This window comes from Rhinatrema bivittatum, chromosome 3 (genome assembly GCF_901001135.1).
Source record: "Rhinatrema bivittatum chromosome 3, aRhiBiv1.1, whole genome shotgun sequence".
Classification (NCBI taxonomy): Eukaryota; Metazoa; Chordata; class Amphibia; order Gymnophiona; family Rhinatrematidae; genus Rhinatrema; species Rhinatrema bivittatum.
The window spans coordinates 530,752,728-530,768,624 of NC_042617.1; the positions used below are offsets into that span (position 1 = coordinate 530,752,728).

At 43.5% G+C, this 15,897-nt stretch overlaps 1 protein-coding gene across 4 annotated transcripts in view; it reads left to right on the forward strand.

Moving 5' to 3' along the window:
• The window catches only part of AGBL5 (ATP/GTP binding protein like 5), a 740,606-nt gene that overhangs the window by 142,189 nt on the left and 582,520 nt on the right, over positions 1-15,897 (forward strand). For all 4 annotated transcript variants that reach the window (XM_029596295.1, XM_029596297.1, XM_029596296.1 and 1 more), the window contains exons 6-7: positions 6,441-6,618; positions 8,611-8,789. In XM_029596295.1, the coding sequence (XP_029452155.1) occupies positions 6,441-6,618; positions 8,611-8,789 (357 nt within the window). The remainder of the gene's footprint in view (positions 1-6,440; positions 6,619-8,610; positions 8,790-15,897) is intronic.

A 15,897-nucleotide genomic window follows, 5' to 3' on the forward strand; every position in this document is an offset into this window, starting at 1 on the left:
ACGTGCCAGACCCTATAGAAGAGCCACCTTTCAGAGGACTCGACCCTTTGGTAGGTCGGGTTTTGGAAGGTCTGTACCCTCTGGATCCAGTGGTAAGGGAGTGCTTATGTTTTCCACAGGTAGATGCACTTGTATGTGCAGTCTTCAAGTGGACCGCTATTCCTGTGGAAGGAGGCGTTGCCTTGAAAGATGCTCATGATAAAAAGATTGCGACTAGCCTTAAGCAAGCATTTGAAGCAGTGGCAATGATCTTGCGTATTGCTTCTTGTTATTCCTTGGTAGCTCGCTCTTGTTTGCTTCTTTCCCAGGAGATTGATGACTTTGGGATAAACTCCAGGGCAGTTATGGACCCAGCTGCTACATTTTTGGCAGATGCTGGCTGTGATTTTGTCCGCACTTCAGCCAGAAGGGTGGCCAGGTGTCAGTTATGGTTGAGGAATTGGTTGGCCGATGCGACCTCCAAGGCTAAACTCAACAAATTGCTCTTTAATGGCTCGCTTTTGTTTGGCAGCGAGTTGGAGAAACTGGCCAGTAACTGGGATGAATCTCCAGTTCCTCATTTGCCAGAGGATAAGAAGCAGGCACAGTGCTCCTTTAACATGAGAGGTCGTGCTAGAGGATCAAAGTGTTTTCGTCCCATTAGAGGAGTGACCTTTCAGAAGGCTTGACTTTGGTAGGTCTCTAACCTTTTGTCCCCGACAACCCAGAAGAGGCACAGGCACGGGTAGTGGAACCTTCCCAGCCTCCCAGTGAAGGTTTGCCGACCTACCCTCGAGAACAGGAGATAGAAGGATGCCTCTCTCTCTTTTTATCAGAGGTGGATCAAAATCACATTGGATCACTGGGTTCTGGAGATGATACGAGAAGGATATATGATGGAGTTTCGCAATGTTCCTCAGGATGTGTTCATGGGGTCTTCCTGTAGAAGAACAAGGCAGTGGTGGGTAGATTGGCAAGGCTCCTCAGTCTGAGTGCTGTGGTCCCAGTGCTCATGTCTCAAGAAAATACGGAGCAATATTCCATTTATTTCATTTTAATAATACGGAGCAATATTTCCATTTATTTCAAAGAAGGAGAGCTCTTTTCGTCCCATTCTGGACCTCAAGGGCATAGACAATCATCTGCAAATGAAGCATTTTTGTATGGAAACATTGTGCTCAGTGATAATGGCTGTGCAATTGAGGGAATTACTGACCTCTTTGACTCTGTCCAAGGCCTGTCTCCACATTCCCATCTGACTAGAACATCAATGCTTCCTGTGGTTCGCAGTTCTGGGACGCACGTTCAGTTTTGGGCACTGCCCTTTGGTCTGGCCACCACTCCCAGAACCTTTTCCAAGGTAATGGTGGTAGTTGTGGCAGAGTTGAGAAAGGATGAAATCCTGGTACAGTTGGATGACTCGCTGATTCATGCCATGTAACTGGAAGAGAGCGGCCTGGTGACTCGCAAGGTGGTTTTCCTGTTGTGAGATCTCGGTTGGGTGGTGAACCTAGCCAAGAGCAGCCTTCAGCCTACTCAGTTGCTGGAATATCTGGGGGTTCGGTTTGTCACGAAGCAGGGCAAGGTGTTCCTACCAGAAACTCGAATTCAGAAGTTACTAGCTCACCTCTGTCTATTGTTGAACACTCCCCACCCAGCCGAATAGGCTTACCTGCAGGTAGTTGGCTTAATGGCACGACTCTGGAAGTGGTACCGTGGGTGAGGGTGCATGTTCATCCTCTTCAGTGCTCCCTGCTGTCTTGGTGGAATCCTCAGTCTCAGGACCTTTTGATTTGGCTCCACCTGCCGATGGAGGTCTCCTCCCAGCTGCAGTGGTGGCTGCAGGCGGATCATCTACGGGAGAGAGTTTCTCTATCCCAACACTAGACTGGTTAATACTGACAACAGATGCGAGTTTCCTTGGTTGGGGAGTTCACTGTCAGGAGCTGACAGTGCAAGGGCGCTGGAGTTCAGAAGAGTCTTTCTGGAACATTAATTGGCTGGAAGCCAGGGAGGTCCAGTTGGCATGTTTACAGTTCGGCGACAGGCTGCAGGGTCAATCAGTTCAAATACTGTTGGACAATGCAACGACTGTGGCTTAAATCAATTGGCAGGGAAATACCAAGAGCTAGCAAGTGTCACAGGAAATAGATCAACTTATGGAATGGGCAGAAGTGCATCTCCAGATGATCTCAGCCTCGCATATTGCAGGCAAAGACAACGTAAGAGCAGACTTTCTCAGCAGGGAGAATCTGGACCCAGGAGAGTGGGATTTGTCATAAGAGGCAATTTAGTTGATTCGGGATTGCTGGGGTCTCCTGTTCCTAGATTTGTTGGTGACTTCTCGCAATGCAAAAGTTCCGTAATTCTTCAGCTGCAGAATAGAATAGATCTGAAGTCATTGGGATTGATGCCCTAGTGCAGGAGTGGCTGGAAGATAAGTTGCTGTATGCCTTTCCTCCATGGCCCATGTTGGGCACATTGATTTGAAGGATCGAATGCCACAGAGGGATGGTGTTTTGGTTGCTCCACATTTGCCCAATAGACTGTGGTATGCAGATCTGCGAAGGCTTCTGGTGGATTCGCATCTTCGACTTCCAGTGCACAGGAACCTGTTGCAGCAGAGTTCTGTTCTTCACAAAGATCCGATTCAATTTTTTCTTAAGGTATGGCCCTTGAAAGGGCTCGCTTGCTGAAACGTGGATACACTGCGGCACTGATTTCCACCTTGCTAAGAGCTAGAAAATTCTCCACACATTAAGAAAGGTGGCAGGAAGACAAAACGATTACCATCAAGGTTAAAAGATGAGGTGAAAGAGGCTATTTTAGCCAAAAAAAATCCTTCAAAAATTGGAAGAAGGATCCATCTGAAGAAAATAGAATAAAACATAAGCATTGTCAAGTTACGTGTAAAACATTGATAAGACAGGCGAAAAGAGAATTTGAAATGAAGTTGGCCATAGAGGCAAAAACTCATAATAAAAACTTTTTAAAATATATCCAAAGCAAGAAACCTGTGAGGAAGTCGGTTGGACCATTAGATGACCGAGGGGTTAAAGGGGCTCTTAGGGAAGATAAGGCCATTGCAGAAAGACTAAATGAATTCTTTTCTTCCATGATTACTAATGAGGATGTTGGGGAGATACCAGTGCCGGAGATGGTTTTCAGGGGTGATGAGTCAGACGAACTGAACGAAATCACTGTGAACCTGGAAGATGTAGTAGGCCAGATTGTCAATCTAAAGAGTAGCAAATCACCTGGATCGGATGGTATGCATCCTAGGGTACTGAAGGAACGCAAAAATGAAATTTCTGATCTATTAATTAAAATTTGTAACCTATCATTAAAATCATCCATTGTACCTGAAGACTGGAGGGTGACCAATGTAACCCCAATATTTAAAAAAAGGTTCCAGGGGCGATCCGGGTAACTATAGACCAGTGAGCCTGACTTCAGTGCCGGGAAAAATAGTGGAAACTATTCTCAGATCAAAATCGTAGAGCATATAGAAAGACATGGTTTAATGGAACACAGTCAACATGGATTTATCCAAGAGAAGTCTTGCCTAACAAATCTGCTTCATCATTTTGAAGGGGTTAATAAACAAGTGGATAAAGGTGAACCGGTTGATGTAGTGTATTTGGATTTTCAGAAGACGTTTGACAAAGTCCCTCATGAGAGGCTTCTAAGAAAACTAAAAAGTTATGGGATAGGAGGCGATGTCATTTCATGGATTACAAACTGGTTAAAAGACAGGAAACAGAGAGTAGGATTAGATGGTCAATTTTCTCAGTGGAAAAGGGAAAACAGTGGAGTGCCTCAGGGATCTGTACTTGAACCGGTGCTTTTCAATATATATATATATATAAATGATCTGGAAAGGAATACGACGAGTGAGGTTATCAAATTTGCAGATGATACAAAATTATTCAGATTAGTTAAATCACAAGCAGATTGTGATACATTACAGGAGGACCTTGCAAGACTGGAAGATTGGACATCCAAATGGCAGATGAAATTTAATGTGGACAAGTGCAAGGTGTTGCAAATAGGGAAAAATAACCCTTGCTGTAGTTACACAATGTTAGGTTCCATATTAGGAGCTACCACCCAGGAAAAAGTTCTAGGCATCATAGTGGTTAATACTTTAAAATCGTTGGCTCAGTGTGCTGCAGCAGTCAAAAAAGCAAATAGAATGTTAGAAATTATTAGGAAGGGAAAAAACGGAAAATGTCATAATGCCCCTATATCGCTCCATGGTAAGACCGCACCTTGAATTCTGTGTACAATTCTGGTCGCCACATCTCAACAAAGATATAGTTGGGATGGAGCAGGTACAGAGAAGGGCAACCAAAATGATAAAGGGGATGGAACAACTCCCCTATGAGGAAAGGCTGAAGAGGTTAGGGCTGTTCAGCTTGGAGAAAAGACGGCTGAGGGGGGATATGATAGAGGTCTTTAAAATCATGAGAGGTCTTGAACGAGTAGATGTGAATCTGTTATTTACACTTTCGAATAATAGAAGGACTAGGGGGCATTCCATGAAGTTAGCAAATAGCACATTTAAGACTAATCGGAGAAAATTCTTTTTCACTCAACACACAATAAAGCTCTGGAATTTGTTGCCAGAGGATGTGGTTAGTGCAGTTAGTGTAGCTGGGTTCAAAAAAGGTTTGGATAAGTTTGTGGAGGAGAAGTCCATTAACGGCTGTTAATCAAGTTTAGTTAGGGAATAGTGACTGCTATTAATTGCATCAGTAGCATGGGATCTTCTTAGTGTTTGGGTAATTTCCACATTCTTGTGGCCTGGTTTGGCCTCTGTTGGAAACAGGATGCTGGGCTTGATGGACCCTTGGTCTGACCCAGCATGGCAATTTCTTATGTTCTTATGTGCGAGTTTGGATAGTGTTTGAGGCCTGATGTGAGGATCAAGGTACTCTTCCTTCCTTGATCAAGATTCCATTCATTTTGGAATTTTTGCAGGATGGCTTGCATAAAGGCTTGTTACTTAATTCCTTAAAGGTGCAAGTAGCGGCTGTCACCTGTTTCAGGGGTCATGTAAATGGTCGATTCTTGTTGGCTCATCCTGATGTGGCCCATTTTCTGAAAGAAGTTAAACATCTTTTTCCTCCTTTGTGGTTTCCGGTGCCCCTATGGAGTTTTAATTTGGTTTTGGATTTTTTGGTGGGCCCTACGTTTAGATCGCTACGAACTCTGTCCTTACAGTTGCTGATCTTAAAAATGTTTTTTCTTGTGGCAATTTTTTCTGTGCATAGGGCTTCCAGACTGCAGGCCTTGTCTTACTGGGAGCCATTTCTCCAGGTGACTCCATGGGCGGTACAGTTGCATACTGTTCCTTCCTTTTTACTGAAGGTGGTCACTGAGTTTCGCTTGAATCAGTCCATGTCCCTGCCATCACTGGACAGAGAGAGAGATGTAGAGGAGTATTGTTTGTTGCGACCCTTGGTTGTCAAGAGACATGTTATCAGGTATCTAGAGGATACTGAACCTTTGTGGAAGTCGGATTGCCTGTTTGTCCTTCACGGCGGTACTAGACAGGGAGAGCCAGCCTCATAGGCTACAATAGCTCACTGGATTAAGGAGGTAGTCTCGGTTGCATATGTGGATGCTGGGAAGCCATTATCTAGTCAGGTTAGGGCTCATTCCACTAGGGCTCAGGCTGTGTCATGGGCAGAAGTTAGATTTTGTCTCCCGTCGACATTTGCCAAGCTGCGACGTGGTTCTCCTTACATACTTTTTCCAGGTATTATCATTTGGATGTTCAGGCCCGAGAGGATGTGGCTTTTGCGTGTGTGGTTTTGACTGGACCGCGGGCAGCCTCCTGCTGTATTCGGGAGGGTCTTGGGTACATCCTACTTATTCTGGATTCATCTGACTGAATGCTAAGAAATGAGAAATTACTACTTACCCTATAATTTCCTTTTCTTTAGTACAGTCATATGAATCCAGCTTCCCTCCCTTGGCTGCCGAATGATTGTGTATTGATCCTCCTGTGTGCCTACGTGTTACAGGGATTACTGGTTAGTGTTACTCCAATGCTTAGACTAGTGTTATTTCATTCTTCTCTGAACTCAGTGTTGCCTGGTGACTGAGTATTGAAATGGTTATTTGTTTTTAATCAAGATTTTTGCTAGTCTGTCCACAGTTACTTTTGAATGAAATACTGGCAGGTTGATGTCACTGCAGGGGAATATATATCCTGTGGCTTTAGTTTGCTCCATCTCCATCTGCAGGTAGAGGTACATAACCCACTTGTGCTGAATTCATGTGATTGTCCTAAAGAAAAGGAAATTATCAGGTAAGTAGTAATTTCTCATTTGTCGCCTGTACTGAAATGCAGTTTTAAATTAGCCCTACATGACTGCTGAGCTCCAAGTGTTTTGGTTCCTACTGCTTTCCTGCAGTCCTATGACCTTATGTTTTTTTACCTTCCTCCACAGTCCTCTTGATTCACTGTATTACCATCGGGAGTTGCTGTGCCAGTCATTGGATGGTCTGCGGGTTGATCTTCTCACAATCACCTCATGCCATGGAATGATAGAAGATCGAGAACCACAACTGAACAAACTCTTTCCTGACAAGTCTACTGCTCGTCCCCACCGCTTTGCAGGAAAGCGGGTAAGGCTGTCTAGCTGTTGTTTCTTTGCTTTCACACTGTTCTGTACAAAGGGAGGAAGACTGGGTCTGGCTGTACTCAGCTCATTTCTTCCCTTCCTCCCACAATGAACATGAAATATTTTAAAAAGATGTTTTTCCATGAGACTTGGTTCACTATACATGTGCTATGGCGAAGCTAACATTTCATTGTAGGGAGGATTGCCCAGTTTGTGTCCCTATTTAGTGTCCATTCTTGCAGCTTAAGATGTTTCTTTAAACTCAAGGAATTCCTTTGTTCCATGTACACTGCATTTGTGATATCAGTGAACTGAAGATCATTGGTTTCATTGCTACATTTTTATATAGATTTGTACACCACTTTGGGCACTTTTCCAAGAATGGGGAGGTGGTTTATATTTTTAATAAATAAAACAAATATATCTTCAAATAATTATGTTTGTTTACAGAACTTTTCTTTACTAAATGATGATATAGGGCTGATCAAGATAAACTGTGATATTTTTTGAACTTGTATTTGTCAGGTTTTCTATACCGTCGTTTAGACAAGCCATCACAGCGGTTTACAAAGTTTAATACATATGATGGAATTTCTTTGTTTTCAATTGACAAAAACAAGCTGATGTAAGGAAATGCTGTATATTAGATTTATATGGTTAGATATAAATGTGGAGGTCCATATTCAGTCACTGTCTGGATAGCAAGCTAGCCGGATAAACTTATCTGGCTAACTTTGGAGGTACTTTCAATACCACACTATTGAATATAGCCGGCTAGCTCAAAGTTAGTCGGCTACCTTCATCTAGCTAACTTTAGGGCGTTGCTTTGAACTGACCAGACTTAGCCAGTTAAGCTATCTGGTAAATTCTGAACATCAGAATTAATCAGTTAACTTAATCAGCTAACTCAAAACCTCCTGAATGCCCCTAGCATATCCTGTAAGTTAGCCAGCTAGAATTTAGCTGGATAAGTGCCCAAATCATAATTTAGCTGCATAACTTCTGAGTTATCCAGCTAAATGCTTTTGAATATGAACCTTGCGATGTATTGTTTGGGAAGGCGAGTGATAATTGACAAAACAGAATGGGGATAGTTGAGTTCAAAACTTGATATATTATGTTTATTAACATTTTATTATTTTGGCTTAATAATTTTCTTTGATTCCTTTGGGCTTCTAGTTCAACTGGAACTGATTTCTGCTGGGCTACTGCCGCACGAGCCTTCATTCATAACTTCCTGTTTTTTCCCCCCATTTTATGAATTATCTCACCCCTTGTACCCCATAGTGATGATCCTCCTCCAGGGTACACATATGGCCACTAGGGGTTGCTATTTCGCTATGGTTGAAACTTGCCTACTTTCCTCCGGCCCCCACTCTTCCCTGAGTATAATTGCTGCCTCCATTAAATCCCCAATCTGGCTATCTTGAAGATCAGAGGCCAGTCTCAGGAATCCGACTCAAGTTGCCTAGTAGCTAGAAGAATGGACTGGAGATCAGGATACCTGGGTTTGAATCCTGCTTTTCTCACTGATACTTTTTGTGACCTTGGGCAAGTTACTTTGTTTCATTGCCTCAGGCACCCACATGTATTATAAACTCTCTCTGTTGGGGACTTATTATACTTGTATAAATTTGTTATAAAACCCCCTAAATTAGGGCTGTGTGTGTGTGTGTATGTGTGTGTGTATATATAAAATTTGCTGAAATAATAATTCAAAAATGTAAAAGTATAGAAAATAATATATAATTGGAAAAAAAGCATGGAGATCTAGGAATAAGACTGAAAAATGAAACAAGAAACAGGCAACTTGATTTTTTGCCAGATGTAGCTAGTAGTGCTGCTTTGAGTATGGAATGGGAGTAACACTTTGAAACTAGTGTAGTAGGCATCCCTGCAGCCATCTCTTAAAGATGGTTCCTCATTACTATGTGAGATATGACGTGCCTCATTTAGATTGCAAAGAAATATCACCTCCTTACTCTTCTTTTTACAGGTGTTTTTCTTGAGTAGCCGTGTCCACCCTGGGGAGACACCCTCTAGTTATGTCTTCACTGGCTTCCTGGAGTTCATTTTGCGCCTTGATGACCCACGGGCACAGATGTTGAGGCGCATGTTCGTCTTTAAATTGATCCCCGTTCTGAACCCTGATGGGGTAGTGAGAGGGCATTATCGGTAAGAGCAATTGAGAGAAGCTTAACTTTTTGTTTTAGATTGAATATCAATTTAGAAATGAAGGTATCTTTTTTTTTTTTTAACTTCAGTTCTTTATATCCAAGGGATTTTAGATTTGTGAAATGGAATAGGACGATTGCCTGATGTTTGTTCTACAAGTCAGTATCATAGATTGGATTATTTCTTGTTTCGAATGAAAGACAGCAGAAATGGCATTTTTATGTTATTTGAGTCTTTCAGCCTTCTATGCTTTCTTTGCCTGATCTCTGATGTTTCCCTGACTTTTGGAGCAGTCCTTGATGGGCTGAGAACCTGTCTGTGGTGGGAGAGATTAGATAGAGAGAGAAAAAGTTAGAGACAGGCAGGAAGGCAAAAAACCTTAAGTAAAATAAGGAATGAGGGAAGGGGATTTTTCAGAAGTCTGCTTCAATTATGTATTATCAGTGCATTTATTATAGTGCAGCGAACTATCCCCAGTCTGACTTTGAACTTTTTTGTGTTGGGAATAATAAGGATGCTCCATTTATAATATGTGCAACAGTAGAAGAGTGTGTTTGTCTGCAGGGACTCCTGGTTTCTCTCTTTCAATCTAAAATCAGAAAGAAATCAAGAAAGGATTATCTTTGTGATTTGCAGGAGGCTGTCTGAGCACATTGATGGCAGGTTCTCAGGATAATCTTTCTTGATTTATTTTTCTCTTACATTTTTGGGAGGAAAGAAAAGCAACTTGGAATGCCAGACAGAACAACTTTAACAGCAGTCTTGTTTGCTTAAGGAATAATACTAGATATTGGTAGATGGAGTAATGAATAGAAAATAGCTTAAACATTTACTGAGAAAAAGGTGAGAAATGGAAGGCTTAAATCAGAGGGAGCTGAATTGGAAAGGGAGAAAGTTGGAAGGCCAGGGTTCTACACCTCTTTTTGGCTCTGGTGCTATAGACGGTTATAGCAGTACTGTGGGATGAGGAGATTGATAACAGATCTTCTCCTTGCGAACATGACCCTGCTGCCAACCACTTAATTTCATGTTATCTGTTTTAGGACTGGGAAAACAGCAAAATCAAAGGAAGTTAGAAGGATCCAGGAGGGAAGAGAGACAGTATAAGAGAAAGAGGGATAAACATAGGTGGAGGGGATGGGGTAGTGAATGGGTAAATGTAGAAAATTGGAAAAATGTATTTGATGAGGGAGGAGAATGCTTACTAAGAAAGGAAAGAACTGAGAAAAACCAAAATGACTTTAGAATGGAGATGAAGAAGTGGTGAGGATATAAGAGGAGAAGATACAGGAGGAAGGTTATATAGAAATTGGTGGAAAACAGCAACAAAAAGGAATGAAAAATAGTGCTGAAGAGACAAAAAAGTAAAAGACAAATGAAACAGGAAAGAAAATGGAGGACAAAGAGAGAGTCAAAAAAAGAGACAAATAAACTAGACATAACTAGAACATAGAATGAGGAAAAAAAGAGAGAGCAGCAGAGCCATAAAGTGAAGCCAGAGACTCCAAAAGTTAGAAACAATTTTATTGGTTAAAAGAGAAAATTAATTTATATAAAATATCCTGGTACCTGATCTTGAGAATCATGGCTTCTCTGAAGATGAGCAGTTCACCTTTATCGCATACACGGGTTCTTGGGAACAAGCGGTGATTCCCACAGGCCTGGAGACAAAACTAGTCTGACTCCAGTCTTTCTTAAGACAGTATATCATTATTCACAGCTTCAGTCATATACACAACAGTATACTGCTTTTACCTTCAGACAGTGTACTCTCTCTACTCACAGTTTGTACTGCTTCTCCCAGTACTCACACAGCTTAGTCTCAGCTCAGTGTTTTGACAATGTTACGTTACAGGGGTTGCCTTCCTCCTGGAGACCTGGGCCTGGTCTGGTTATCCCCACCTGGATCCCAGCTCTTATTTCCCAGTCTGTGGTTATGCCTTCTGAGCCCACCTGCCCTGCAGGATCCCACCTATAGAGCATACTCCCCTTAAGGAATTTAAGGTGGACCAGGCACCTAGCCTGGTCCTGCACAGGTAAATAGGGCACACTAGGGGCACTGCCTCACAAGGTCAAAGTAGAATAGTAAATGCCAGTGGATAAAGACTGAAACAATTCATCCAGTCTGTTTAGCACTATTTAGGGTTGTAACTGCTAGTTCATACATACCTCTGAGCCCTCCTCCAGATACCCCTAGCCCACCCCTTTTTTCCCATGGTAAAATGTACTCAACAAATGGAAAGTACACGCATATTCTTGACGTTTATAAAATAGCATATACATGAGTACGTGCTACTTACGCACAAAACCCCTTTGAAACTTTATTCCATAGTGAGCAAAATCGATAAGAGCTATTTTGTAAGTTGCTATTTTGTAAGAGCTGCACAGTTTATAAAATACTAGTATTAGTCTCCATATGTCCACTTATGCGCTTATAGATTTGAAAGTTAGGCTCCCTGTCCGAGAAGCAGATGCAAAACTTTGTGTGATATCCTAGGTGTACAGATGTCCATTAGGGATATGCAGCTGTTTTTTTTGTTGGAGAGATTTTTTAAATAAATTTTTTTGTTTCATTTTTATTTTCTAGTGTGTGCTGTTGGTTAATAATGAACATTAAAAACTGTCAGCACACCCTCTCCTACAGCCAACTAAACCTGATTATAAAACTAAAAAAAGACCTTATTCCCAGGCTTCTCACCATCCCTTTCCCCCCTGACTCCCATGGCCCTTCCTGGACCCTCCCTTCACTTACCTATCCTGGGGGTACTAAAGGAAGTAGGAGTGATCCCCAATCACATCTACCCTCCTGCCGCTGAGCATAAAAAAAATAGCGCCCATCAAACTGTGACTGGTTCCATTTTGACGTGTGGCAAGGCAGAAATGACTGTGGATCACTTCTGCCCCATTTGGTCCCCACTCAACGGGATAAATGAACAGGGATTTGGGAGAATGGTGAAAAGCTGAGCAGGGAGGGGAGGGTACTTTTTTAAGTTTTAGAACTGGGTTTAGTCAGCTGATGGAGCGGAGCTGAAAAACAAACACGATTTTGTTTTCTTTTTCTTTCATTTTCTTTACAAAATGAAACTGAACAAAGTATGAAATGTCATTAGGCATTTCCTATTATTATAGGAATAAATATTCCTATTTATTCCTATAAAATGAAAGCACGTCCCTAAAGCCCATCACTAAGCATCACAAGATTTGCTATAGCAGTGTCTGGCCATAATGACTCAGGTTGTGCTGACGGATGTAAAATATTAAGAGGTAGATATTTAAAAGCTATTTAGACAGATTACTAAAAATTAACCATCTAAATGGCAAGTTTTGTAATAATCAGCCTCTTATCTGGCTAGATAAGAGGATAGACCAGTGGTTCTCAACCTTTCTAATGCCGTGACCCCGAAATACAGTTCCTCATGTTGCGGTGACCCCTCGCCCCGCCCTCGCCCCGCGAGGGCGGGGCGAGGGCGGGGCGAGGGTGGGGCTTTGGTCATATGGGGGCGGGGTTATGGATGGGGTTGGATTTTAGTGCATACTTATTTATTATGACATTTATAAACAGAACCACCATTCCTCATAAAACAAATAAAATCAAGAAACATAAAGCATCAGTTATAATAGTAAAACCATACTAATAAAAGAATATTTTAAAATTACTGATAAATAGAATTTCTATTAATTAAAATCATATACATTTTTATAATTTCCCAAACACCAATAATATTTCAAAACAGCACATATATCAAATAACACCCAATAATTAAAACTAATAAGGATTTTAAAAAGCCCCTGCTGTCCATACATGGGAGATCTTGATTTCCAGTCACCCTGATATTGTCGAGGATTAGGAGGTTATCCTCTCTCTCTCACACATACTCACATTTCCATTCTCTCTCACACATACACTGTCACATACTTACACATTCATGCTCTTATACCCACCATAACCTCTCACTCTCACAGACACTGATACACTCTCAGGGTGTAAGACACTCTCTCCCCCCCCCCCCCCACTCACACACACACACTCTTACTCCCCTGGATTTTCTCATACACACTCATGCTCTCACTCTTACTGGCTCCCTCACAACCTCAGAGCCTCTCAGATAAAACTCTATGCAGCAGAAATGCTGAATGTTGAGAATTGTGTTATGCAGACTAATCTGGAAAATGCACTAATTTCTACATGAGTCATAATGAATCAGTCCTCAGCTGCAGGCATCAATTGATTATCCTGGCTCCGTTTATGTTTGCCAAATACAGTTCATGTGTAACAGCAATCCTAATTCTCCACCAGATCAAGCTGATTTCACATCCCACTTCATACTTTGTCACCTCCAGCTGAGTCAAACAATTAATCTAATTACTGCCACTGCTGCCACGTGGCTATTGGGGAGGCACTGATTGCTGCTATTGGCACTGAAGCCCATTCTGCTGCCTCCTCTGTGCAGGCCCCGTGGGTTTCCACTTCCTCCATGTTGATCTCGTACATTGTGAGATCCGCCATAGAGAAAGTGCTACTCTTGCACATTCCCAAAGATTACATGTGCCAATCAGTAAAAAGTAATTTATTTTTTTTTTACATCTGCTTCCCTTTCTAATTTTTTGCCATTTCCTTTTATATTGCCTTTTTTTCTATTTCTTTTCTCTCCACCTGTCTTCTTCCCTCAAACACACAGTCAGGTTCTCATTCTCACATGCATTTCTCTCTCACACACACATACACACACAGGCTCTCACTGGCACAGGCTGTCTGAGTCTCACACACAGGCTCTCTCACACCCCCACATGCTGCCTTGCTCAAGCACAGGCTCTCACTCTTACATGCTGTCTCTTTCACACACACAGAGGCTCTCACATGCTGTCTCTGCAAACACATACAGTCTCTCAACTCATCTCATACTCGCACACACACCTCTCTCTCACCTCTGGGCCTCTTCTTTACGGGTTGCCACAGGATGGGCTCTGCAGCGGCCCTAGTCTTCCCAGCCCCGCTGCTCCTCTTCTGCACGCGGCTGAAGCGCCTCTTCTACCCACGCGGCTGACGCGCCTCCTCCTTCCTCCCCGTGCGGCTCCGGCAACATTTGTCTTCCGGGGCAGGGCGGGCAGGAAGGAAGTAGGAGGAGCACCTGCAGTGGCTGATACACCTCCTTCCTGCCTGCGCGGCTCCAGCAACATACGTCACTGCGACGAGCTAGCTTTTTGGGCCATGTCTCTTCCCTTTTGGGGTTGGAGGAGGCAGGTCGCCAGCTTCGCCCCGCCTCCCCGCAGCAGCCGCGGCGCCGCGGACCGGCAAAAAACCACAACGGCCCTGTACTGGTCCGCAGACCGGTGGTTGGGGACCTGCTTTAGGCGACCCCTGCGTTTTGGTCGTTCGACCCCCGCCGGGGTCGCGACCCACAGGTTGAGAACCGCTGGGATAGACGGACGGAGAGGGAAGCGGTCGACACAGACGGACAGAGAGGGAAGCGGTGCTTGGGCCTGCGTGGTCGGCGCTTTAAGCCCGTCGGGGTAAGGCCATTTAATTCTGCACTTACCTCCAACGGGCTCCCCCGCCGACCACGAGGCGATTCCCCTCATCTACTCGCCGGTTCTTCGGGCATCACGCCCCGCTGCGTGATGCCCGAAGAGGGGCCTGCCCCTTTGTGCGCACCTTTTTCACCTTCTACTTGCAAAGGCCCCATCCTGTCGGAACTTCTCACTGCGGCCTACTATACTTTCCCCATTCGCATGTCCACCAGAACTCCCACGGCCAACAGTCCCCCTTCAGGTTACCATCGCTGCCCAGCATCTCTCAGTAACTCAACCCACAACTTACCAACTGCCGTCCAGCAGTCATCCGAACCACCCAACCAGTCAACCTCACTTGCCGGTTCAACAACCCAAAATGTATCCAGTTTTCCCAATCCCTATTCTCCAACACTACATATCCTCTACAGTAAACTCTACCAGACAAGCCCGACACCGCTCCTTAATAACCCTTACCCCCATCTTGATTGCATCGATCACCCAACTACTTGGCCTTACTCTATTCTCCCTAACTCTTTTTAATGCTCAATCCCTTACCAAGAAATCCCTGATCCTCAATGATTACCTTCTAGATGCCAAGCCGGACATATGTGCAATAACCGAAACATGGCTCAAACCCACAGATACAGCAATAATAAACCATCTCCCTACACAGACCTACGATATCTTTTCACTCCCCTAACAGAAAAAAAGGGGTGGGGTCATTTTATTAGCAACAAAAAAAGGCCTCAGATTCACTCAACATCCAGTCAAATCAGATCCTAAATTAGAAATCGGCCTCTTCACATCAGTCCATCTTCAAATCCTACTTGTCTACACCCCCCGGGCCTCCTGGAAACAGGCGCTTCCTCTATTGTTGAAATAACCACAACTCTCATTAATTTGGACACTCCAGCAATAATCCTTGGAGACTTCAACCTGCACGTAGACGACCCCAATCTCTCATCCAGTTATGAAGCTTTCCTCACTGCCTTATCAGCTATGGGATTCAATCAGATAGTCAACAAACCCACACACAAAGCAGGACACACGTTGGATCTAATCTTCATAAACTCAGGCATCAAACATTCATCACCCCTTAGCTGCAAGAAGGTCCCGTGGTCAGATCATGTTCTTATTTCAACCATGTTCACGCAGAAAGAAACCATCACAGACCACGCACCCCAATCCTCTTTCCAAATAGAAGATCCTGCCCCTCTGAAGACCTCAGTAAACTACTTACTTCTCAGCTCCCTCTCATAGACCTCACCAACCCTAACGCAGTGCTCCTCTCCTGGAATACCATCACAGAATCCATAGCTAACAATCTATGCCCCCTAGCAACAAAAAAACCCAACACTAACACGTCCAAAAGACAACCGTGGTTCACCAATGAACTTCGAATACTGAAACAAAGCTTAAGACAGAAAGAGAGCAAATGGTGCAAAGCTCCTTGTGCCAGCACACTCTCCACCTTAAACTGGCCTTACACCATTACAAGACCTCTACCTCTAGATCCAAAAGGGACTTCTACGCTCACAAGATCCACAACCTTGTTTTCGACGCTAAAGCTCTCTTTACCTATGTAGCCAATCTCACC